Source organism: Cinclus cinclus, chromosome 15 (genome assembly GCF_963662255.1).
Source record: "Cinclus cinclus chromosome 15, bCinCin1.1, whole genome shotgun sequence".
Classification (NCBI taxonomy): Eukaryota; Metazoa; Chordata; class Aves; order Passeriformes; family Cinclidae; genus Cinclus; species Cinclus cinclus.
In genome coordinates this window covers 7,108,544-7,135,184 of record NC_085060.1, presented here as the reverse complement: position 1 = coordinate 7,135,184, position 26,641 = coordinate 7,108,544, and the positions used below count along the sequence as shown (strand labels likewise).

General features: G+C 49.1%; 1 protein-coding gene across 1 annotated transcript in view; it reads left to right on the top strand.

Moving 5' to 3' along the window:
- The window catches only part of CD99L2 (CD99 molecule like 2), a 31,338-nt gene extending 5,152 nt beyond the window's left edge, over positions 1 to 26,186 (top strand). The window contains 10 exon segments of the mRNA XM_062503019.1: positions 11,489 to 11,554; positions 13,598 to 13,636; positions 15,037 to 15,132; positions 15,351 to 15,431; positions 16,314 to 16,406; positions 17,969 to 18,031; positions 19,069 to 19,110; positions 19,181 to 19,294; positions 21,790 to 21,855; positions 22,286 to 26,186. Of these exon segments, the coding sequence (XP_062359003.1) occupies positions 11,489 to 11,554; positions 13,598 to 13,636; positions 15,037 to 15,132; positions 15,351 to 15,431; positions 16,314 to 16,406; positions 17,969 to 18,031; positions 19,069 to 19,110; positions 19,181 to 19,294; positions 21,790 to 21,855; positions 22,286 to 22,368 (743 nt within the window). The 3' untranslated portion in view covers positions 22,369 to 26,186.
- The last annotated feature ends 455 nt before the right edge of the window (positions 26,187 to 26,641 follow it).

Here is a 26,641-nt window from a genome sequence, read left to right as displayed (position 1 = left end):
CCATACACAAAGGAGTCTGGGTAAAAAGAACTTGTCAAAGTTGGAATAATCTTACTGAAATCCTGCTTCAGAAGAGCGTGCTCTGGATGGGGTGTTTAGGGGTAACTGCAACTCTGGCTCTGGAAGGGTAGAAGGCAAAAGCTAAACAAGCAGAACAAGTTTCCAGCCCCAGCTGTGGATGACAAAAGAGGTGCTTGTGCTGCAGAACAGATGTTATATAGTTGATGAGATTTTGAACAGCACATTAGTCTGTGCCCATAAAGCTTTTGTCTGCTGACAAAAGTGTCCTTTTAGGGGTAGGAGCTTGGGGAATGTCTCTACCTTAATGTCAGATCTCTACATGATCTCTCTGTGGGGTGAACTTAAGCAGCAGGGATGTCTCTGAGGTGACCAGACACCTCCATTCAGGTGTTCCTGCTACTGCAGGACTTAGGTCATTTTTCCAGACAGGAAAATATGAGTGAAAATAATGCCAGACTAATGTAGACTCATTTAGAGTAAAAACCTCCCCAGCTCCCATCCTCCCATCTGGTACACAGCCTTCCTCTTGGAACTTTGCTTAGTTTCCACTACAGTGCCTGAAGAGGTAGAAAGACGCAGAACTGACGCAACTTCACCTAGCACACTTTCTCACCCTAGAAGTTCTTTTGGCCAGAGAATCACAGAATCAATTAGGTCAGAAAAGACCTGTGAGGTCATTGAGTCCAACCTGTGACCAAAGACCGCCATGTCTTTGGTGGTCAACCACACAATGGCACTGAGTGCCATGTCCTGTCTCCAGGGACAGTGCCTCCACCATCTCCTTGGCCAGTCCATTCCAATGTTTAATCACCCTTTCAGTGAATAAATTCTTCCTAATGTCCAACCAAAAATCACCATGTAACCTTAGGCCAGTGCAATGCTAGGGAGAAGTGGTTACATCCCCCCAAAATCAAGCCATCCCGTCGAGGGTGATGTGTCCAGCTGGTGCAAGCCTTCTCTGAGCCCTTGCTTTGTGTCCCCAGCCAGGCTGGGTTCTGCTCCAGGTGCTTCTGCTGGGGTGGGTGTTCAGCCTGGCCCCACTTGCCAGGCCCCAGCTACTGCTGCTGGTGACACTATCTCTTGCACTGTCAAGATAACACTGAACCCATGCCATGCAGTTTTCTGAAATTATTTGAAGAAATTGGAGTTTGTTATTTCCAACCACTACCTCTCTCCCCACCACCCCAGGACAGCACTAAGCTTTCCTTATGCTTTTAAAAACACACACAGAACCAAAACATATCTTTCACCTCATGCAGAAAATAGAGCATTTTAAAGTGAGGTTAAACATATATTTGAAAAGATAGTGTATTCCTTCTTTCTTTTTTTGTAATGATGGTCTTAACTGAGTGAATTATTTATACTTTCACAGAGAAAATCTCAGAACCACAGCAGTTTGCAGACAGTTGGGTTTGTAAATGTTGGTGCTATTTCCAAGTAGGGTCACAGAGAGCAAGAGACCTGTTGCTGGACTTCTCATTGAACTCACTAAGCACCCAGTTTTATGTTTAAATTATATCATGCCACATCAGTAGCACAGAGTGCTCTGATTATACAGCACCTGTTCTCCAGGTGATGGGGATATAACATGTGCTGGGCATGGGAAGTAGCAGAAGCTGGATACACACCCCCAAACTCCCCTTTTCAGAGACTTCTCCAGACTCCTCTATGAAAGCAAGGAGCCAAACTCACCTTATTGAAAACAAGCTGTTGGAAAAGACTGAGGGATGTGGCACAGCTTCCCTCCCTGTGGGCAAGCCAGGAGGTGTAGCCTCACAGCTGCTGGCTGGGTGGTTAAAGATCACCACCAGTTCCTGCACCACCTGCTCAAGTTGCTGCTTCCTGCTTGGAGGATGCAGCTCCCCCCCCCCCACTGTTTCTCCATGCTGTCTCCTTCCCATGGCAGCACCGCCTGGATCTGGGATGCTCCACGAGCAGCAGAGTTGAATGACCCATAGCACAGTGGGAGTGTGGGTGGGCAGGGAGGGTGCAGACAGTGAGCAGCACGGGCTGTAGTCTCAGCCTCTCCCCATCTGACCCGAATACCGCATGTTTGCACGGGGAGGTGCTGTGGGAAGGCAGGGACAGCAGTGGCCAGGCAGGAGCCCTGCAGTGCTGCTGTGGTGACAGGGCAGACAGATGCCTCAGCCAGAGGAGAAGGCTGAGAACCCATGCTCTCCTAGAGCCCTGCTCCATCTGTCATTATTACCTGAATCTTCATTCCCACTACTGCTCTGCTTCTGATTTTAAATAGCACAGTACAACAGGAGCATCACATCCCAAGTGATGAGCCAGCATTTTTACCGTGTAATTCCCTATTTACCTACTTTTAACTACAGCACCTCCTCTTGATCTTTATCTGATGAGAACAACCTTTTTCCATCGGGAATCAGGTGATAAGCATTTAATCTCCCGCTTCATTTTTCTTTGGGCTCCTGCATCACTGACTTTGTCCTCAGTTGTTCTGCACTGAGTTATGAACAAAATGCTTTCATGCCATAATTTGTTTCTGGCTGATAAACAGGCATCTTTGGCAATGGGCAGATTCATAGTCATTACCTAATGTGTAAGCAGAAATCAAATGGCTAATGTAAATGTACATTGTAATCTTTCTGAGTGGACAGCAGGCAGGAAAACATGAAAGCAGCTGTTGTGGTGTAATCCCAGCTGGCATCTCAGCCCCACACAGCCATTTGCTCACTCCTCACCACGCTGGGATGGGGGAAAGGATTGGAAGGGTAAAAGTGAGAAAACTCATGGGTTGAGATAAAGGCAGTTTAACAGGTAAAGCAAACCAAGGAATTCTTGCCCCACTTACCATGGCAGGCAGGTACTCAGCCATCCCCAGGACAGCAGGACTCCACTTGGGCACAGGGAGTGCCAAGGTTGCCCCTAGAGTGGTTTTAGCTCAGATCCTGCTCTTATCCCAGCCTGCCTGTCCCTGACAGGGCTGGCTGTCAGCAGTGCTGTAGCAGACCGTGTTTGTTTGGGGAAAACAGGCTGGTGCCTGCTGGGCAGTGATCGTGGCACCCCCACATTTCCCCTTCCCTTGCTGCCAGGGCAGTAATCCGTTCTCCAGCAGAGGCCTGCACACAGCATCTGGTGGGGACAAACCCAAGCCCAGGGTGACACTGTTGCTTTTCTCCATCACTGAAAAGTCATATTTTACCATTCTCCATCCTGTGCAGTTGGTTGAGTGCTAATTTCCCCTTGGCCTCTTGCAAAGTGGTTGGGGTGTGGGAATAAAATAATGACGCTGTCCACATCCTTTCCCCTTTAGGTATTGTCTCGGTTTGAAAGACAGATGCCTGCTGGGGAAGGCAAGACTCTCCCCTGGACTGGAGAATGTAAACCCCCTCCCTCCGAATTCTTATAATTTTGAAATTAAGGGGCTCTCAGGCAAAGATATGAGGATAGGAATAACAGTTCTTTACTAGTATGTATAACAAGGAAAACAACAACAACAACTATGAAATTAAAACCACACAGAACCAGGGACCCTGTGACACCCTTCTCAGCTGGGATGGCAAAGGAAGGAGAGGCTTCGCTTCAGCAGCCCTGGGGCAGTCGGTCCCGGTGTCCCTCAGGACTCTGAGGAGCACTAAGCTGGAACAGCAGGAACGAGCACAAGGTCCCGGGCCGGTGGAGGAGATGTATCAGAGAATTCCGCGGCAGTGGCTGGAGCTGAGGGATGTCCCGGCAGGGCAGGAGGTGCGGGGCTGCAGCGCGGAGAAACCCGGAGCAGCGGGAATGGGGCTGGGACTGGGGCTGGGACCGGGACTGGGGCTGGGACCGGGACTGGGGCTGGGGCTGGGACCGGGACTGGGGCTGGGACAGCCGGGCTCCGAGCAGGGCAGGGACAGGGGCTCAGGATTCCCGGGAACTCGAGCAGAGGGGGATAGGCTCTTTTAGTGAGGTAGGTGTTAATAAGGTCCCAGGTCAGTGGCTGCTCTCACGAGCAGAGGCTCACCCCACACAAGAAGAAGCAGCTCCGGGCTGGGTTGTGGTGAATTCCTTTCTCCAAGCAAGCGTGTCCTCCGAAAGCCGCAGAGCCAGGGAACTAGCAACTGTCCCCTTCCCCGCCCTCCTTTTACTTGGGCTCCACCAACCATTTATTCTCTCAAGTAACTCTTAAGTACCAGCAGTCAGCGTCTCCCAGCAACCCATGGGAAAAATTCTATAGGTGAGAAGGAACAAACCAAAAGAAATCTAACCACCGACAAGTACATACATATTTCTTCCTTTAAAAATTCCCAAACAAACAGCAAGAAAGTGGAAAGGAAAACCAGCTCCCTTTCTTATCAGATACACCTTTAAGTTATTGAGACTTACACCTGGGGCATTTTCCCACAGTCCCAGGGAGGGTCAGAGATTTGCAGAGCTCCTATGAGGGCTGGGACAGACTGACCTTGTCCTGCCCTCCTTAGTCCTTAGCCACAATGTCTTGGTACCCACTCCAGGCACAGAAAGTTGGGCATCGCCCCATCCTCATCACAGGTACAGAGCTGAGGTTAGGCACACCCCAGAAAGGGAGGAACCTTAAATATATCTGCTATAAACCTTTCAGCCTTTTGCTCAGGGTGCAATTGATCTGGGCCTAATTGAAAGGTTTTGGCAGTGCTGTGGTAGAGCCCTCTTTGACACAAACCTCAAAGAGCAGCTATCATATTAAAGTTGCTTAGAAAACATCACTCGCTCCATGCACTGAGATGGCAGAAACCCCTGACACCTGGAAATCTTTGAGTGGTGATACTGAAAAAAACTGTTTCAGTTGTCATCTTGTGTTGCTGGAGCAGGGCTACCCGGTCTGGGACCATCCTGTGATGGAAAAGCTGCTGAAACATTTGTTTCATGTGGGGTTAGAGAGAGGATGCTGCTGTGGAGCCAGAGATGGGGCAGACCTGGCCATCAGCTGGCAGCCCAAAGCATTTAATGGGAAACCCCCATACAAAGCCTTTCCTGGCTGTGGTCCTGCTGACTTTGATGGTGAAAGCACCAAAGCTTTCCCTCAGAGCTGTTCAGGGTTGCTGCTGGCACCCAGAGGCGTTTGTCTGTCTGTGGTAGGGGCCCTCAGCTTTCAAGGGTTCCTTGCAGCCTCTGTGCCAGAGGTAAATAGGGTGGGCTCTGTGCAAGCCAGTTACCAGATGCAGCTGCTGGCAGAGACAAGTCAAGGGCGCTTCCCTCTGAGGTTTTAAATCTTGCTGTGGAGGAGTGGGAAAGGCTGTGCAAGAGGGCAGCAGATGAGAAACTCCTCCCTGTTGTGTTTTTTGTCTGGTGTCTGCAGAGGGACCTGCTGGAAGCTCCCAGTGTGGCCATGGCAGCACAGACTGAGCCCCCAGCTGCTCCCCGGGGCTGTGGGACATGGCAGGGCATGCAGGGTGGTGCTGCTTCTTTAGGTGCTTTGGAAGCAAGCTGAAGGTCTGTCCTTGCACACCAGGTAGGGAGAAGATGTGATCAGACCTTGATGCAGCCTTCAGCACGGTGCAGGCTGGATGGGCTCTGCATCCCTTGAGCATCCACAGTGTGGCCAAGCAGGTCCTACTGAGGGCTTACTTTCTGCTTACCAGGATGCCCTTTTGGCCCTGCCCCACATTGTGATGCCAGTGATGTCTGCTGGGAGGGAGCATGATGCATGCTGGTTTTGCTGGTCACGTTTTCCTCACCAGTTCCATCACCCCTGCTGGGTGTAAAGCTTATTGGGTATCACTTTCAAATAATTTATATTATTCCTAGTAAGCCTTGAAATCAAATTGCAACAGACACCTGCTTCTCATGCAGCTGCCTCAGCACACAGAACTGTGGTGTTATCCTGTGGCTTAGAGCCCAAGTGAGGTGTGTTGCCCTGAACTGCAGACTTCAGAGCTTGCACTGGGGCTGTGCTGCCTCTCCTGCCCTGTCCTGGGGCACTGGTTGGAGGAAGGGACAGAGCTGAGGTTGTCATGGAGCTGAGGTTCCCAGCTGGGACCTGAGGGCAGTGTAGGTGCTGGAGCCTGCACGGGTCAGGGCAGTGCCCTGGCTGTAGTGAAGGCTTTTAGGCATTTCCCGGAATAGGTTTCAAACACAACCACCATCAGTCCCTCCACAAAGAGAAAGTCTTCATTATGCAAATTCTCATCTTAAAGCTTTATTCATGTGCTTCCTGGCAGGCTTTCCTTTAATCTCAAGAGTGAGATTGCTTGGAATTACCATACACCCTTGTTAATTGCATAAAAAAAATTTCAGAGGTTGTTTTTGCCATAATCAAGAGTGTTTTTTGATTAGTACTTCTGAAAATCAGAATGTTTCACTGAGAATAAAGAGCAAGGAGAGCAGCATTCCCTCATCCCCTGAAGGAGCGAGGGTCGTCCCAGCTGGGGGAATGTGTCCCACTGCTCTTCACTGGTCATGCCCTGGGCTGGATTGATTATCCTCAGCATCAGCTGTTGGTCCCACTGCTGGGGTGGATGCAGGAGGCTGTTTCTCCCACCCTTTGCTTCTCAGCAGAGCCCTTCCACCCTTTGCCCTGGCAGGCTGCTGGCAGCTTGTTTGTGCAGGGCAGGCAGTCTTCCCTGGCAGCAGCTGAGGAGATAGATTGGAAGTTCAGAGTTTTCAAACAGAGCTACCTGTGCTGAGGAGGCAGCCTGGCCTCTCTGCAGGGAGCAGTGCAGCTGCACAGAAACTGCTCTGAGCCACCTGCCCCACCAGCAGTGCTAACAGAGACTGTGACGCCCGAGCGCTGAGGAGCAGTGCTCTCCCTGCACACGTGGAACTGTGCTTTGGCCTTAGCAGTCAGCAGGAATTTGGGATTCACAAGTAAACTTCCCACACATTTGGCAGTGGCTGAGGCAGTGCTCAGCACTGGTGGAGGCATTGGTGAGTGGGAAGCTCTGTCCTGACTGGCATCTGCTCTGCTCTGGCTGGTGGTGGTGTGCCATCACCTGCACCTGGAGAGCTCCCTGGGGACACTCAGTGCTGCCCCAGGTACCTCAGATGCTGCAGGGCAGACCCATGCCATGGAAGAACAGCCATTTACTCCCGATGGACTTCTGGGGCTGTGTCTCTGCTGAGGTGGCAGAAGCCCCACTGCGAGGATGCAGCCCAGAGGTCCAGCGACACAGCTCTGCTCCCGAACCCCTCCTTCCCAGCACTCTCTCCAGAGGTCCCAGCACACCTGTGGGTTCCCAGCCTCAGGCCCACCCACCCACGAGTGCCCAGATCATAACTTGGAGCCAAAAAGATGAGGCTGGTCATTGGCTACCACAGTACTTGTTTTTCTGCTTTCTTCCTGTTTCCCTGCCCACTGCATTGCTCCTAAGATGGATGCATAAATGTCGGGCAGTTGGAATTACTTTCCGCTGCCCTTGTACCTGCTTTGCATTCTCCTGTAATCTCCCAGGATGTCAATCTCGTACCGTCGCAGGCTCTCTATTCCCAGGGAAGCTAAATACATATATATTACACAAAGAGATCCGTGGGCTTGCGCTAAAAATGGAATCACCTCTCTCTGAGTGCTGCAGACAGCCTGGCAATATACTGGGTGTGAATTATGATACTGTAATTCAAGCTTTGTCACACAGAGGGGCTTAATTAGAATATATATATAATTGTAAAAACTAAAAAGCTGACGAGCACAATTGTGTGTTTGAGCTGCCTGCTACAGAAAATAATGAGGAAAGAATACATTAAGGCACAAAAATCTTCTACCTTCAAAGAGCAGCTAGCTCTGATTAAAAATACTCCTGGCAAGGTGAGGAGACTCAGCAAAGGGGGGGGTGGTTGTGGGGGGCAGTCTGCAGTGCTGGCTTGGCCATAACTCTCACCCCTGTTCTACAGCTTCTGCTGGACACAGCTGCAGCCTTTGGGTCCCCCCACCTCTCCAGTCTGGCTTGGGGGAATTCATATTGGGTGTGATTGGACATGTGATGTCCCAGCTTGGTCTCTGTGGATTGTCAGATGAAATAAAAATATGGAAAACATATCTCATTTGCCTATTCTCACCTCACCATAGAGCTGCAGTCCCATGGATGCTCCACTGCTCTTGGCTGGTGGCACACAGGGCTAGAATTGCCCCCAGTTGCCCCAGGGGATGTGTGTTTTCTCCCAGCAGCCAAAGAGCAAAGTTCTTCCAAAGACCCAGCGCAAGGGTAGGGAAAAAAATAACCCAAACTAGCCTAGTCATCAGCCCCACCAAGGATCCCATACTGCTCCCCAGCAAAGGGAGGCTTTGCATATCACTGCTATAGTGGCCCTGTAAACAGGTGTAGGTGGGGATGTCCTATGGGGGATGTGACCTGTCAGGGCATGCACAACCCTGACTGCTTCATGGGCATTATAGACAAACTCTGGTGCAGCTCAGCAGCTTGTGAGTGCTGATGTGGGCCCCAACCTCTCCCAAAAAAAGTATAAACCCTTACTGTAAAGATAGTCTGTGCTGTGCATGAGTACCCATCAGAGGATGGGCTTTGGAAGTTCCACTTTTCCAGTCATTGTGGAGCAGTGTCAGGGCCCCGGGAGCAAAGGGATTGCACAGCACAGTGCAGGGAGCAGCAGTGCTGCCTCCAAACATCTGCATATGCACAGTAAACACAGGTACCAAGACCTGGTGGGGTTTTCAGTGTCTGGCCATGAAGTACCAGATTTGTTACCACTTAATAACAGAGTAAAAGAATGAGGAGAGCATTCCAGTCTTATCTGTAGGAGCGAGCAGGGGAGTTTGTGTGCCGGTGATGGCAGTGTTTGGTTATTGATCTATAAAAGGTCTCGTACAGCTCTGTTACACCCTTTGCATGAAATAGAGATGTTGTCAGCTTCAATTAACTGGCAGTCTATTATTAATCCTTGCCAACGCCTAGGGGAATATTGGAAAAGGATGTCGGTTTGCCATGGACAGCATCGGGAAAGCCCTGGCTAACGGGCTGTGCCAGGCAGTGCTGTTCCTTGGGAAGGTGTTACTGGGCAATTCAGTGCATCCACAGTTTTCCCAACACTCCCTCGGGTAACATTCCCACCTCTCCCGCCGGTGTGGAGAAAGCCCCCAGGAAGCAGCTCCAGCTGAGGACTCTTTAGCAGTTGCTGTTTACCTCAGCCTCATGAGGATGGAGGGCCCTGAGCACCTTTCACCCCCCTTGGCCCCATCATGTGCCAGCTGGCTCATTGGAGAGTGGTTTTGGAAGGGGCACCCTCCTCTCATCCTCTGGGGAGAGCTGTTGAGGGACCTGTCACCAAACCCAGGGAGGTTGTGAGTGCTTCTCAGCTGGCAGGTCCAGCGAGCCCCCCAAAGCCAGGTGGGGGGAGCTCATTTTTTGGGACACTGTGTTCCCTGCTGGGTCCATGTCCCCACTAGGGGGACATCTCTGTCCAGCCCCACAGCCCCTACAGCCCTTCATTAAAACATGTGAGCTGCACACACCCTGCAGCTGTCCACTCCTCGGGATCTGGGCTCCTGCACCTGAGGCAAAGTGTGGGGAGGATACACTAACACAGGGCTCAGTGCCTTAATATTGACTTAATCGTGGAGAGCAGAGGGAGCAAGGGAGAGGGAAGGGAGGGCTCCTGGCATAATAATGTGAGTTGGTGCTGCCACCACATCTCTCCTGCCAGCTCACATGGTGATGGAACATTTTCCTTGTTCAGGTTGGCAGTGCTTCTCATCCCACCAGAGATGTGATGTGGGTTTCACCTTCTGCCAATTTTAAGCATGCTTTTAAGTAGAAAGACAAACATTACGGAGTCCTGGAAATCCAGTAAAGACTGGGGAAAAAGCCATTCTGGGAAAGGAAGACTGCATGAACTTGCCAGACTGACAAGGTTGGGGCAGTTGGCCAGCACAGTGATGACTGTGTTGAGTCTCAGCAGGGATGCTGGTGGTTTGGCAGCCCCCCGTGCAAACCCTGGAGCTGGGCAGGTGTTTTTCAGCACTGTGGATGGTCTTGCACATTTCTTCCTCCTCTCTTTCCTCCATAACTTCACTCCTTCATACCGACTGACCACTTGTTAACCCTGTGGCTTCACCCAGGCTGTCAGAGCAGGAGAGCATCACCCGTCTGACAGTGCCAGTATTTCACCAGCAATAAGGCCCAAGAGGGAAAAGTTTTGGGAAGGGAGGAGAGAAGCATGGAGGGAGGCTGAGGGTGGCAGACATAGCCCTATTGTGCTGAGCAAGAGGCTTTTCTACATGCTTCTCCCTGTGGATTTCACACAGATTTTCCCTGCATCTCCTGCTGCTGACCGTTCCTCCAGGCTCGCAGGGAAGTGTTGGCATCATTGAGCTCCATGAGAAACACACCTGGCCTGGGACACTCATTCTTTATACACCCCCTGTAGCAGTGCCTAATGTCGAGCCTTTGCCAGGGGGGAGAAGCCCCAGTCCCTGCCCTTGCACATACATCACCCTCAGGGCTGCTGAGTGTTTGTTTAACAGATGAGAGGTGATGTGTGAGTAAGTGGAACCGGAACTGCAGCTGTTACAGTACTTAGTGACCACTCTCAGTAGAAGTTTTTCACTGAAACACTGATACCTGCTTTCTGATGGACTGGTGCCTTCCCATTGTTATTGTCCTTGTCAGTAAAGCTTTAAATTTATTCATGAAGCACACTGGAGCTCAGGTGGCAATAGCTAAATCCATTTAGCAGTAGGAATAAGAGGAAAGCCATTTTAATGTTCTCTTGCAGTGCTGCAGTACTTAGCAAACCCAAAGGATATTAATTACTCAGCATGCTCCGAGATGTAAAAGCATGAATTTATCAAGACAAATACATTCAGAACTAGGGTAAGTCAACAGTAATTAATGCCATGCAAAAAAGAGACAGAGAAAAGAAGGATTAGCTGGCCCTGTTCCAGGAGAACATGAGTTAGCCCTGAGTTATCCCTGGGATGTGGGACTGGAGTTGTGGTGAGGCATCTCTAACAAAAAAAATAAACTGCCCGTGGATGTTACCTATATCCCTGGGATGGGGGTTTGGTCCTGGTTCACATTTCCAAGGCAGGAAGATTCAGGCAGCCTCTGAAATGCTAGGTCGTGCTTGGCAGCCAGCAGCAGCTTTTTCATGCAAAGCCTTTGATGTTGAAAGGCACTTGAGAAGGAGAGGGGCATAGGGCTTTTTTGTTTGCCACCAAATTTGTCTGCCCTGTCCCAATGTTTTCATAGTGTTTAGCAATCATATAATTGTGAGCACAGCCAGAGATGAGTGGCAGCTCAAGAGATGAACTGGTAGGCCCTCCTTGACCAATTTAAGCATAACATGTCTTTACGCCACATCCATTAGGGCATACAAATGGAAAACCCAGAGTTGGCTGCTCTGCATTTAACAGTCACAGCATTTGGAGAGGGCTGATGTCTTCTTCATCAACAGTGCTGGGTGAGGCTTGGAAAAAAAAAAACAGCAAAAAACTAAAGCAATTTGAGGAAACAAGTCTAGCCATGCCTTATTTAAAGGTGGTTTATTCTGTGTGGAGTGAGTACAACCAGTGCTGATTCTTTGTCTCCAGGTCATGGGGATGACACAGATGACTTCAACCTAGAAGATGCCCTGTTTGACCCCATCACAAGGCGACGTAAGTCACATTTATTCATTGTTTTAAAGAGGAGCAAAGAAACAGATGTTAACAGATGTGGTTTGTTCTTTGGGATCTCATGCTGGTGGGAGGGTGGTAGAGGATACAACTGCCTCATCCTCTTTGCTTGGGAGACACAGGGTCTGGGTTTGCACACAGGTGGAGCTGGGGATGGTCCTGGAGAAGCTGGCTGTTGACCAGGTGCTCTTTGCTTTCCGACTCCTGTGAGGAACCACAGAGGCACAGCACACCTGTGCACTGTGGTAGCAGTGGCACTGAACTTGCCCTTTTGGCTTCCTTGCATCCCTCAGTAACGCCTACCATCAGGCCTGGCGCTGTTGGCCTGGAACCAGTGCATCAGCCACTCCCTTCCCAGCCAGGGAGGGCAGCTGGCTGTGTCCGACCAGCAGGGGCAGCGCCAGGTCCTTCCCTGCTCCCATTGCAGTGCGGTGCCCGGCAAAGCAAGCGGTGCGGGAGGTCACTGCTCTGCTTCGCTGGAGTTCCAGTGTAGCCCATCAGTCAAACGAAACTCACTTCCTCTGGGGGTGCCTCGCTGCTGGCATGCAACATTCAGTATTTCGGTGTTTTACACCCCAAGGACAAAACCTAACTGCCAGCACAGCAGCTGAGGGATGGGAGGAGGCTCATCTCCCTCCCTGGGAAATGTCACACGCCTTCCCCCAGTGCCAAGGGCTGAGCCCAAGAGCATTGTGCACTCACACACATCTCTGGCTCCCTTTGCTACCCATCCATGTAGATGCTGCAGCAGAGCTGCAAATGCCAGCACCCAGGACCCCTTGCTGCCCAGTACTCCCCGTGCAGTTCATGGTGGCTGTCCCTAGACCCAGCACCTGGCGGGGCAGCAGTGGGGATTGCTCCATGAGCTATGCCAAGCTCCGGGATCAGGCAGAATATACCCACGTGTATCAAAGGGAAAGCTGTAACAGTATTTGGAACCTCCTGTGCTGTAGTCTTAACAACAGACAGACACTTGTGCTGTGTTACTTTGGAGTTTATGTGGAATAAAGGATGCTGTCTGCAGTGAGCCAGGATAGGCCATGGGGTAGCAGACTTGGTCACAGGGCTGATGTGGCTCATCTAGGATTTTGCAAAAGTCCTTTAATGCAGCATGTGAGGAGACCTGGTTAGAAATAACTAATGAACACCTCACGTGGAAGGAAGGTGGTGTTCTCCAGGCTGGGGTCCCTGCAGTGACAGAAGCGGCAGCACTGTCCCCATGGCCTCCCCAAGTGCTGCATCCCACTCTGGATTCATCGCGTCAGACCCAGAATAAAGCAACCAAGGGTCTGAAGTTGGGTCACATCAAACCATACCAAATGGAAATGAAGCCCAGGAGCACCACTCCAGTCTAATGGAAATTAATGGGAATGGAGCAGCCACAGCTCTTGCTCATAATTTATTCATATACTTGGTAATGCCAGCCACTATTAATAGGCAGTGGTTTCCATATTGCTTCCTCCCTCCCTCCCTCCCTCCCTCCCTCCCCCCTCCATGGCTGGCTGTAGCTAGTTTTAGTCCAGGAACAGCCAGGGGTGCTGGGATCTACCAGGGTGTCACTGAAAGTCCTCCAGCTGACAGGGAACCTCCTGTGCATAACACAGCATGGAAAATCATCTGTCATTGGACTGACTGACAAAGCCAGGGACACTGAAACATTGGCAACTCACTGCTGGCTTCCACGCTGTTCTGTACAGCATTTGCCCTTGCCTGTCTGCTGCTGTATCCTGCAGCCTTAGAGCAGATTGTTGCAGCTCCCTGCTCTTCACCAGCTGGGATGGGATTCTGGCTCAGCTCAAGGCAGCAGTGTCCTGTGGAGCACTGGCTCCATTTTCACCCATGGGCAGTACTGATCCCTGTGGCCACACATAGTGTGCAGGGTGTTCATGACCCTGTGCCCTGAGTTTACAAATGCAGATGTCAGAAAGCTGTGGTGAAATCTTTGCCATTCATTCGTAATCCAGAGGTGACATTTTTGGTGATGCCTATGGCTAACACTTTTCCTCCCCATCTGTTTTGTCACAGCCACTCCCAAGGGCCCCAGAAAGCCAGCAGGTGGGACAGGTGAGACCTTCTTGCATGCACATCATCTCAGCTCAGTGTGGGGTGCACTTCCTGTGGGGTTGAACTGTATTAGCCCCCTTGGGCTACCCATTTGTGGCTGAGTGCTGCTGCCTCAGCAGCTGCTTTGGGACCCCTTTATTTGCCCATAGGGAAGATGGAGCTGGTGTGTGCACCTGCACTGTTCCTGTGCAGCCAAAGAAATGCAATATTGATATTTCTGTCCATGCTGAAGGTGAGTGGCGGCAGAGCATTTACAACCAAGGCAGACTTTTGCACACTTTGCAGTATCCTAATGGAGAGGACACAAATCACTGCTCAACTGCACAAGAGCTTTTGTTCCTGTCTGCATGGCACCTGCTAGCTTTTCTTCCAGAAGGAAGTCCAGAGGATATTTGCCTTCCTTTATTTATTCCAAGATATCCCCAGCCTATAGGGAAAGTCCCATCTTGATGACACTTCCATACAGGGGAGAACGGGTCTCTGACTGTTGGTGCACATCAAATGTTCTGGCTGGCCAGCTCCCAGCAGTACCACGGTCGAGGAAGCTCCCTTAAATTGAAATTAGTTTTGTTGCCAGCAGCTCCTCTGGCTCAGTTCTGGCAAACAGTTCCGTTAAATATAGCATGGTCACAGGAGCTGAAGGGTTGCTCTTGTCCCAGTGGAGGTGCCTGCAATAAACTGCATCAGAAAAGTGCTCAGAAGTAAATCCACTCACCCCTGCATGAGGATCTTGGCATAAATTGAGGCAAATTCAACTGTCTGGCTCCTTTGCCACCATGGTCTTTGCTAGAGAGAAGAAAAGCCAAGTGCGGCTTCAGTGTTTGGATCACAGCCTGAATGAGAGGTTGTTCAATCCAGTAAACTCCCCCTGGGAAATGGACACATGTGGAGGCTGAGGCCTTTGTCTCAGTCAGTTGCTTCTTCCCTGGGGAGTGTTTTTTGGATTAATCATGGCACTGGGTGGCTCCTGCAGTAGATTCCCGTGCCCTGGCCCCTCTCTGTGCATCCCCCACTCAACTCAAGGTCACTCATGGGCAGTTGCACAGGGAGCAATGTCCCAGCCACTGGCTCAGTCCCACAGCCCCTTCTCATCTACACCAGATCTCAGGAGATGCTGCAGGACTCCCCCAAAAGTGAATTATTTTGGGATTTCTGAGGCTGAGCAGCAGCCACAGCTTGAATGGGGGGGACTGAAATTGTGGCCAGGCTTTTCAGAGGCTTTTGTGGTATGTCACAGTTGAGCAGCAAAGTGGCTGGATACCCTTTCCAGCTCCAGACTGACATGGGAGGCCCTGGCAATGGTGTAGCACCATTGCACAACACCCACAGAGCAGGGTGTTTGCCAACAGCCTTGTGCTGTCCCCTCAAACAGGGGTATAACAATCCCTTCTCTACTGCAGACTTCGATTTGGCCGATTACTTTGACACACCCGTGGAGACTACCACCAAACCAGCCAAGCCAACTCCCAAGCCCTTCCCCAAGCCAGGGAAGCCAGGTAATGCAGAGCTCCCCCGAGGCTGGAGCATCCCCGGGGCACCCAGAGGGAGGGGTGACCCAGTATCAGCTGAAACTGCATAAAGACCAGAGCACTGAGCTGGCTCAGTGCAGCCACAGTCTCACAGCAGGGTGGGGGTTTCCCCACACAGTACTCATCTGAACCCGTGTTTCAGAGGGTAACATCATTTTGGTCTTTTTTTTTTTTCCTCCCTTCAGACAACAGCTTTTGGGATGTCATTCGCACCACTACGACCAAGCAGCCAAAAACTACAAGAGCCCCTCCTAAGCGAAACCCAGGTGAGCGTCATCTCCACAGCCCCTGCCACTTCACTCTGGCTCTGCTGCTGGCACAGGGGGAGGATTTAGGATGTGCCATGATGGTGGTACTGCCCTCGTCCTGGTTTATCCAGCCTCTGGTCTGTTTGCTCACCTGAGACACCTTGAGAAAAAAAACAACTATTAAAAACCACAGAGAGAACAGGGCATCTGAGCATTGCCGTGCATTTTCTCAGTAGTTTCTGGGCCATGTTTCATTCCCAAGCTTGCTGGAAGGCTGTGGGCTGGTTGTGCACCCTATCATGGCACAGCCGTGTTGGGCTCCACTGGCAGACACCCACAGGCTCAGGGCACCCAGCTGGGAATTCTGCTGCCTGCCCAGGCAGGGTTTTGGTTTGGATCAGAATAAACTCAGGAGTGCACTTGGTGGGAGGACTGAGGAGTTCAGTTGGCTCTGTGCTGGGGTTTTAGCTGCTGTTTATGAGAGACAATATCCTCTGTCAGAGCCAGGCAGCTTGGGGGACCAATTGAGCATTCAGAGAGGAAAATAACTCCAAGGAATCAAGTCACAGGCTGTTCCAGCCAGCATGTGAGCATGGTACAGCCACCTCCTTCCCTTCTACTAGCTGGGCTCTCGGGGCACCAGTTTGGCTCTGACTTCCACTGGCCTCATTTATCTGATTACCTGGCACTCCAGCCATGGAGACACTGTTTTTCCAGGAAGGTATGGGGGCATGGGACAGGATGGTTTTGGGAGATCAGCCATGAGGGCCCATAGCAGAATTGGGAAATGCTTATGTCTGGAGCTTCATCTCTTTCAACGGTGTTTTTCCCTGATTGATGAATTAATCACAGAGTTCCTCAGCCTATCACCACACTGCAAACCCTGATCTTGTTTTCTAGAAAAGGATCCTATGGATTTTGACTTGGCTGATGCCCTTGATGATAAGAATGATGGAAAAGATGCTGGGAGGCCAGCTGTAAGGCCAGGTGAAGGTAGGCTGACCTCTCCTCTCTGTTCTGCTTGCTACCAGCCCTGCTGTTCCCTGGGGTCTATAGGAGATCCTTCCCAGCCTGATACCATTCCCATCAAGTCATGGGATAAAGAGAAACAGATACTGCCTGGTCCAAAGTCCTGCCCACTGCCAGCATCCACTGTCCCTGTCCTGCCTGCTCAGAGTGGGGACATTTCCACAGGCAGCTTGATCCTGGGGAGGGATGAAGCCTCTTCCTCAATGGTCCCTGGCAGAGAGGGGCTCTTCCTAATGACTTGCTCCCTGTCTGTGTGCAGGCTTTTTCCCCCAGGGTCTCTTCTGATCCATTAAATTGTGGAAGTTGTATTGAGTTCCCCCCATCCCCATACCTAACAGCTCTTTAACAAAGGGCATGGACTGCTGGAGTTCACAGTCACTGCCAAGGTGTAAATCTCCAGCAGGCTCAGGTCCTGGCCTAACACATCCTATGGGCTGGGAGTGTTCTTTTTTCATCTCTGAAATGCTCCAGTGAATGAATCATTTGTCTGTGAGGATTGTTCCCCTGAGCACTTGAGCTGGGAAACAGACTTTGCACGGCTGGTTTATTGATGTTGGGATAGCTGTATACCCTGCTCACATGTGTAATTAACAGGCAGGTATTTCATTACATTGTAATAACTAGATGACTTGTCTGCACTTCGGTATTGTGGGCTTGCTGAGTTTTCAGGCTCCTGCAGGAAAGGTTGAGGCATTGAACTGCTGGAACGTGGCACTGGCCACAAAGCAGCACACACATTCCCCTAGCATCACTGCTCCCTGGACTGCCTGGGACCTCTCCAGGCTCTGGCATAGTCAGGGCTTTCATTCTTTTCACACTCATTACTAAGCCCATAAATCTGGTTTTTGTGGTAAGCTGATGAATGAGACAGTCTCTTCCAGGCTGTTAAGACAAAGGAAATCCTTCCCAATGCACAGCATCAGAGGAAGAACCCTTTGCTGTCCTGGTGTTGGGTCTCTGTTCCCATCAGTCTCCTTGCTGCACCACTTGACTTGCCCACTACAAAATAACTTTTTCACATGTACTGAAACATGCTGCTGCTCAATTTTTCCCCTGGACTGTTCTGTCCCTCTGGGAAGGCTAAGGGTCAGCTCCTGCCTGTAGGAACAGCTGGTGCTGCCCAGGCCCAGCTGGTGCAGCCAGGGGCTCACTGATCCCCAGCAGCATGGCCATGGCACACACAAACCACTTCTTCCTGCCTCCTCCAATCTCAGCCAAGGCTGACCACCAAAACATTTAATGAACTCTTCAGTTATCAATAATTTGTGGTTATCAGTCATCATCACTCTTAAAAATCAGTCATTTCAGTTAAAAAAATACAGTAGCATTTAAACTAGTCAGTTATTACCACTTCTGTTACCTTAAAGTAATTCAGGGTTAACATCTGGTAATTGTGAAGAAGCAGTACTACTTTTTGACCAGTCCCAGTTCCCAAGTGGGGATGGAGCAGCCTATGATCCCAACCTCCAGCACATTTGTGGCTCCCTCAGGTGCTGAACACTGTTTGCTCCTGGTTTTTTTTAAAGGATTTTCAGATGATGACCTGGCCAGCATTGTGGACGGCGGCTACAGCCCAGACAAGAAGAAGGGTAAGTGCTGACCTATGAAAGGTTCTTTTCTTTAGCAGTCATAACTCAGGGTAGCCCCCAGCTCCTAGAAAGAGCCCTGTGCAGAGCAGTGCTCATCTCCATGGCAGGGGCAAAAGGGGTCTCAGCCATGGAGCCAAGGGAAAAGTTCTTGGCCTCTGTGGTCATGCCTGGTGCCAGCCATTGGAAATGCTTGGTTTTGATTCCGTGGAGGCTCTGCAGCTCCAGCTGCCACCAGGGCAGATGGGACCTATGTCTTCCCTATCACCTCGAGGGTGCCCTGGTGCCATGCATGGATACATGCCTTCATTTGCCTTTGACCACACGACAACCAATGTCTGAAACAAGGGGGAAATCCAGCAACAATCGGATAAGTTGTTCACAAGGATCCACAGCATTAAATATTAAAAGCAGTCACATAAGAGCTGAACGCCACAAGCCTAATCAACATTTAATAAATCCCTGTGCCAAGGACAAGATGCATCAGAGGCATTAATACAATGCTGACCTGCTTCCATAAATTCAGGATGTAAGTGACTCGGCAAAGACTGCAGTTTCTAGTAGAAGCAGCTTCTCTTCCCAGCCCAGTTTCTCCAGGAAAGGTGATGTCAAAACAGACTTCAATCCAGTTGAGGGCTCCCTGACATGATGGAGCTCAGACAGTGACCTCGCTGTGATGTGTGCTGTGTAACACTTTGACAACCCTTCAGGTAGTCCCTTGACACTGAACAGTGGAGGTGTAAAAGGTGGGAGTGAGAGCAATTGTCAGACACAGGCAGAGGTGTCCCATGCAGAGGATCCCCCAAAACTTCCCCCATGCATACACAGAGGGAGAGGAGCAGCTTCTAAGCCCTCAGAAGCAAAATCGAGCAGCTCAGTGGAGTGTGGGGCAGCAGAAATGCTGCATCCCATGTAGACATCTGCCCACCCCCAGGCCAGGGCTGCCCTGCCACCCCTGTCCTGTGTGTCCCCTCCCTCCCAGCACAGCAGTGGGGGGAGCAGAGGGGTGCAGGGGCACTGACAGGATTGTGTCTCTGCAGGTGCCAGTGGCAACACCGACAATGACTACAGCAGAGGTAGGTGTCACAGTGGATGGTGAGACCGAAGGGGTGGTGTGTGTGCCCATCACAAAGCTCCTTCTGTGCCCCACAGTGGCAGAGACAGGGACCATCGCCGGCATCGCCAGCGGCCTGGCCATGGCGCTCATCGGGGCTGTCTCCAGCTACATCTCCTACCAGCAGAAGAAGTTCTGCTTCAGCATCCAGCGTAAGTCCTTCCCCAAGCACCCCAGGGCACACAGCAAGCACACACCTGTTTCACCCTGAACCCCACTGCCACTCTCCACCCAGTGCCCCCCAGCTGGCAGAACAAAGCCCTAACCACAGGTCATTAAGCCTCCCCGTGTCAGGCTTTGCACAGAGGAACCCGCCAGCAGTGGCAGCCCCAGGACCCACTGCCACTCCCAGGGCTCACACTGCTCCTCACACCCCACACAAACAGAGCCCAAGATCAAACCATCATTACCAAACACAGGAAATATTAAAAAAAAAAAAATCCCATCCCAAAATAAACAAACCAGACCCCCCCCCCCCAAAATCTCAGCAAACCAGGTTCTCACCAGGCTGCAGGGAAGGAAGCAGGGGCAGTGTGTGCATTTGGGGCTTCAGCCCACTGCACCCTCAGCAGGTTCGTGACAATTACTGCAGTAAACTGCAAATTAAGCAGCAAAACTTAGTATTACCATAAAACACCTTTTGCATGAGCTGTCCCTTAAAGCTGCTTGGTGCAAGCATTGCAGGAGGGTCCTCACAGCCTCAGCCCACAGCACTCACCTGACCATGGTGGGCTCCTGCAGCTCATTATGAGAGAGAAGTTATAAGGAGATGAGTTACAAGTTCTTTTTTTAAATTAATCAATTGAAGTCTCCTGTGAGTCCCGTTTGCTCTAGGGAAAGGGTGTTTGGGATTGGAAATTTCTGTTGGAATTGTGCTATTTTCCCAGTTGTGCCTGAAACAAACAGCATTTTGGTAAATTAGATCAGCAGGAAAAGTCTAATGTGATGGAAGGAAACACCCCTGTATATGCCCCCCACTTAAATGATATTTTGGCAAGAATAAATAATAAAAAAATGTAGTAAAGGCTTTGATGAGGAGGAAGCTGAGAGACACAAAGCCCCAGAAAGGCAGCAGGAAATTAAAGTTAATTATAAAGGAAGATTAATTTAAGCCATCAGACATGGCATGCTGGGCTAATGTCAGGCCTAGGTGCATTGCAGTGCATGACAGAAATCTAAGAGTCATCAGCTGCTGCTTTTTATTGAAAAACATAAATTGCATTTGGTGTTATTTCGCCAAAACACATCTGAGTGGAGGCAGTGGTGTTGTGCAGTGACCACTCACTTGGTGCAGGGAGGAATAGGCTTGGTTCTCCCTCTTGTCCAGCTGTCCTTCAGCATTGAGTCTCTTCCAAGGAGCATTTGCTGATGATTCCTCTAAAGGACATGCACAACGCTGCCTAGAACTCTTCATCCCACTTTCTTTGCTTACACTTCACCTCATACTCACCAGCCATGCCTTGGGCTGTGGCTCAGCCTGTTGGTGTCCCTGAACTCTGGCTGTGCCTGGGCAGGGTGGGAGCTGTACCTCTCCTGCCTCCACAGCTTGGCCAGCTGCTGGCTGCAGTGTCTCTGGTGGCATGGGGGACTTCATGGAGGTTTTCTAGCCAGCTGCAGAACCTTTTCTCTCCTGTGTGTTGGAGACAGCAGCTATCCCATTGCTGCCTAAGGCTCCCACCACGCTCCTTTGGCTTGGCCCCAGCACCATTCCCTGCCTCCCTCCATCCCTGGGAGATACCAGTGAACCTTATCCAAACCTGGTGGTGAGGCACAGCCAGTACCTGCCACACCCTGAGTCATATTTAGATGTGCAAACAAGTTATAGATGCCTAAAGTGTGTGCTAAGTGGCCTGATTGCCTCAAGCTTCATTTGCAGACCAGCACCCAGCGCCCTTCCCTGGTCCCTCTCTAATGGATGAAACAGCACAGCACTGGCACCTCTGCCTTTCCCCACGGTAGTCCTTTAGAGGAGCTGCTGAGGATGCCTGAGGTCCATGGCACACCCCAGACTGTCTTAATTCACCTCCACCTCTGAGGTGGACCACCCCATTTCTCCTGCCCGCCCTCCTGCAGCCACCCCTGCCCACTAGTGCCCAGCCTTGCTCCTTGGCCTGGGCTCCACTTGTTGATAACATTGGGAACTTCTTTGCATTTAAATAAGGGACTTATTTGGGATTTGACACCCCACTGTGTAGGGATCCTGCTTCATCACCACAGCCCTGCTCTGAACTGCTTCTTGAAGCTCTGCATAACTTACCTTTTAATGAGGCTGTGGCACATATCTGTGCTGCTGCACAGCAGTCCTGTCCGGGAAGTCTTCCTCCCTCCTCCCTCACTCCTCAGAGCTGAGCTCCTTAGACAGGAATTAGCTGGGCTGTCTTGCCTGATAAAGATGAAGCGGAAGCCTCAGACGAAAGAGCTGGAGCTTTGCCTGCCAGGAGCTCCGTGGGCACTTTGAAACCCAGCAAGTCAAAGCACTGGCTGTGGGTTATCCAGGTGTCTGTGCTGCTGTCACTGCAGAGGAGGTTTCAAAAAGGCATCTTGGCTGTTACAGCTCTGAGGCCCATTACCAGAGCTTTTAAGGCATCAAAGCAAAGAATTTTACTTTCTACCGTTCCCATCTCACTCTGTTTATTGTACTTCTCAGAGGGATTGAACACGGAGTATGTGAAAGGAGAGAACATGGAAGCTGTCGTAACCGAGGAACCCCAGGGTGAGAACCTTGTATCCCTTACCCCTGCCTGCTTCCCTCCACAAAAACAGCTTTACCGAGGGACTTCCTTAAAGTCCCTGGTGCTGCTGCGTCCCTTTGATGATGGTACCGCTTAGGTGATGCTATGGCTTTTGTGAAATACCTACCACAGTGCTTTTACCCCTCTACTGCACACAAAGGAAAGCCTGCTAAGACCCCAAGGAGCTCATGCTGCAAATGATGGCAGTTAACATTAGCTTTCATGTAACCAGCCATTGAGAGTCTTGCACAACAGAAGCATGATCTTTCTTTCAGTGACACACAATTAAGGCTGCTGCAAAGGCTTTTCCAGTGTCACATACAATCAGCCAGTGCTGGGCACCCATTGCTTGCGCCCTGGTTCCATCGTGTGCTATTGTACTCATGTTTTTTTTTTTTTCTTTCTCCCCAGTTAAATATTCAGTCCTGGAAACGAAGTCAGCAGAACCACCAAAACAAGAGAGTTCGAAGATATAAAGCATGACCCAGGGCTAGAAAATAATCAGTCAGCAGCAACAAAGATCTTACATGCTTGTAATTTAGCTTTTAATTTGACTCCAAAGCTATTTAATGTGTATTTAGGCTTGAACTGGCTTTTTACTGCTCTAGGGTTTAGGGTTAGACTGGTAGCATGTGTTTATTTTTTTGAAGAGGTTTATGTTTACATCAAAGTAGTAGTGTAGGATTGGTGTGCAGTCATATGGAAATCCACAGAATGTACTTCAGCTGTGCTAAGTTTTCAAGAGCTTACAGGTATGAGGACGGTGAAGTGCCTGTAAATAGCAATCCAAAGCCAAACCCTGCAAAGCCCTCTGCAAAACGCCTCCAGCCACCTTCTGCATCGGGCTTGGGGCAGCAACACTTCCAATGGTGGGAACAAAGCTGCACATTTCCTGAGGGTGGACTGCAGTCCTTCGTGTAGCTACACCTAAAAATGAAGTGCCTATGATGGGTCCTTGTGCGGGGCCTTGGGCTGAGCCAGATGACTCCCTGCTCCAAAGCCAGGAGTGAGGATGCTTCACCACACCACCCAGCACTGGGCTTCTAACCAAAGGACCTGATTTTCACACCAAGTCACAAATACAGATTATAGTAGTGTGCACAGTGTTCACTTTTAGCAAATGCCATTTGAATGCTCCACTGTGCTGCAGATCAGAATGGAAGTGAAGTGATACAATTTTTCTTAAGCTGCACCAGGGAAGTTTAGGTTAGACGTCAGGAAAAAATTCTTCACTGAGTGATTTTGGAATTGTCTGCCCAGGGAAGTGGTGGAGTCACTTTCCCTGGATATGTTTAAAAAAGACTGGATGTGGCACTCAGTGCCGTGGTTTATTTGATGAGGAGGTGTTAGATTAGGTCATAGTTTGGACATGGACGTGATGATCTCAAAGGTCTTCTCTAACCTAGTTCATTCTGTGATTCTGTCTCTGACATGAGATATCTATGTTGCCACCACAGTTAAAGCTGTGGATGCTTTCAAGGACAGCTTCAGATCTGAGTCACAGTAGAACAAGTGACAGATTTAACCCAAAAGAAAATAAAAGCAGGTATCTGTTAAGATTGTTAATGCTCAGTACCACAACAGAACTCAAGCTTAACAAGATGCAGTCCCCTCATTCTTTTATCAGCAACTATCGGGAGTGCTCATGGGCAGAAAAAGGATTTAAGCTTCACTCTTTGTCTCACCAGCTAACCTTTAAAAAAGGCAACATCTCCTGAGAGGACAAATTCTCCATCGCTGTCCTGCATGGGGCTCCTGCAGCTGGCTGGGAATCACTGGGCTGTGAGTGGTGCTCAGCAGACATTGGGCTGCACTGGACAATGCACACGCAGCCCCTGCCATGCTGCCCAACTGCTGCCTAGACCTGACCTTCCCTATCTTGCAAGAATTTCTGTTTAGATTTCTATCCCTCCCTGGCAACCTTTTTGACTGCTGCTAAAATGTGGATAACTGCCACTTTCCAATACACTATTGCCAATCAATGATTGCTTAAAAAGCATGATCTCAAGAGAAAGAACCTTCACTTTACATGGTGTAAGAGGTACTCACTATTTATGTATAAACCTGAAATGTGAGCATTTTGTACGGGTTTGCAAATTCCCTATTTTATGAACGTGTATTAAGAAAACCAAGCCTTTCAGTATCATGTACAAATTCACAACTTTCAGGTAGACATAACTTCCAGAAGGCCTTGCCAGGAGCTGAATGAGCCCAGGAGCATCGCTGTCTAACAGCTCTATTTGGAAGGAAATTGCTTAGTAACTTGGTTAAGTATTTTGCAATAGCTGCACAATTCTTTATGCTCTTTTTAACATTTCAATTTTTAAAGCCTTATATTAGCTCTGGCAGAACAGCTACAGTGGTTTATAAGGTGCCTCACAACTATTCTTGTTGTGAACACTTAGGCTACAGCGATACTACTCTGAACTACTGCTGCTTTGCTTTATGAATGTGTTTGGAATAGTAAAGAAATGTTAATTGTTGGCTCAGATAATGGAAGCACAGGAAAGAGATGGGATGCACTGTTTGCTTACTCCCAGAGAAGGGCTTTCATGGAGGAAGTGGGGTGTGCAGAATTTGTAATAGGAGCTCAGATGCCAGCTAAGCCACACAGCTGAATTTGTGCATCTCCAGTCCCAAGCACCAGCATTTGTGTTTTGCTCTTACCCAAACACGTTTGAAAGCTGCAGCATGAAATGTGTTTTCTGTAAGTCACTGCAGATGAAGTGTTACAACAGGCCACTGATGATCACCAGAAGCTGTTTTCCCAGCTTAGATCTAGTGCCCATAATTCATCCTCTCACTTTGCTAGTGCCCATGTTCGTGCAGATGCAGATCACAGGTTTCACCCTGCTCTGCCTGTTTGACCAGAGTGTCAATAGTCAGTGTGGTTTAAAGAGCACAGCACCTACCCCTTCCTCTTACACTAGGGCACAGAGGGAGCACAAGTCTAATTCAAAATTCTGCAGGTCACAAATTTAACAAAGAAAGGCAGCAAGCTGTTTCACTGGAAAACCCACCCACTTTTGGGACTCAGAAGCTGCTGCTTTGCTCAAGGCTCTTCTATAACGTTGGTGATTACTTACACCTTAGTGTAATGTGTAGGTATGTGGAAATCCATAAATGCACAGTGAAAGAGAACACTTCAAAAGTGAATAGTGACAGAATTCAAGATTTCTTTCTCTAGGATTTCAGATAGGAAAATACTTGCAAATCCTGCAGTAGAAAAATTAGGCTTGGCCTTCTCTTCAAAACTGAACAGAAGTCAGAGTCTTAATGATAAATGTCAGCAAAGGCTCAAATGATTTTTTATTACTGTTTGTCCCCTCTTCCATCTGAACTGCACCAGTCTCTGAGAAACAGGGAGTTTATACATCATCTATATTTTAGGCATTATAGCAACTGAGAGGTTTCCTGTGTATTTTCCTAATAGTGATCCAAGTTCTGGAACAGCTGACCCAGCACTGACCTCTACTTTCATTTAATTACTATTTATTCACTTTAAATTGGAGTATGGATTTTTAAAAAATCCTGCATTTAAGCTTTGTATACATGGCATGAACTTTCTTGTCGTTTATAAAAAAAGGCAATAAACCACTAGAATATTGGTTTTTTTTTCATGAATCCAAAACCTATATATACAGACATCCTTAGAGTTTGTGTACTATGTATGCTGTGAACTCTTTCTTATGACACCTCACTTCTTAATCTATTTTAAATGGCTATAAAATGTTTCAGAAAAGGTTTTGACAAAGGTTTGACAAAGAAAAGAACGAACTGAAATAATTCAGTTGGCTTTTTTTGTGTTTATTCCTTGAATTACTTGCATTTTCCTTTGACAGTACTTCATTTCAGATTCCTCAGCTGAGAATACTCTGACACGAATTTCAGATCTTTTTAGCAGTATAAACCCAGTCATTTTCATGCAACCCCACTAACAAATCCTTACAAGTGCTCTACTGTCATTCTTAACTACTCATTTGTTGTGGTAATAGTGGAATTAGTCCATAATACTGTTTCAGATTCTGCAAAGGAAGGATGAGTCGGCAGGCTGAGGCTTTAAAAATTATTTCTCTAACAGATGAGGTTCAGGAACAAATGAAGTTCAGAAACAACGGGGTTGTGAAATTAGAGAACCCTTTCTTTTGAGTGAAGTTCTCACTTAGAAGCAAGACATTTTCTTGCAGCTGAAAAAGTGACCTGTACCAAATGAAGGTTGAACGCTACGATGTTACAAAACACATTTTGTTAATGTGCATGTAAGGGTCACTGGGGTAAAAAACAGGATTTAACTGTCTTTGGAAAACACCAAATAAAGGAAGTTGACTAGAACGACATTTTAGACTTGATTTTTTGTGGGTTTTTTAATGTTGGAAATAAGCTGCAAGTGTTTGGCTATATCCTTATGGTACATCACCTCTAACTACATGGAAGACTTCATTTAAAAAAACAATCCAAACTGGACTTTGTGAGAAAACAAATAATGGCAAAAATGGAGTATTTGCAAGCACGTGCACACACACTCTCCTCAGGTCACCTAGCAGCTAAACTGGAGGCAGTGCCACAGGTTTCCTGCAGTTTTCTTTACATTTTCACACCCAGCAGTGCAAACTAAGTTTTGTATAATGATGCGGTGCTCAGTCCCACAGTCAAAAAAGGTGGTTTGTATTTCAAACTACTTCTGACTCATGTTTCTCAACTCTTTTCTCCCAACTGCACAAGGTAAAAGCTATCAATACCCTCTTAGTTCAGCAGATAGGGTCTCAG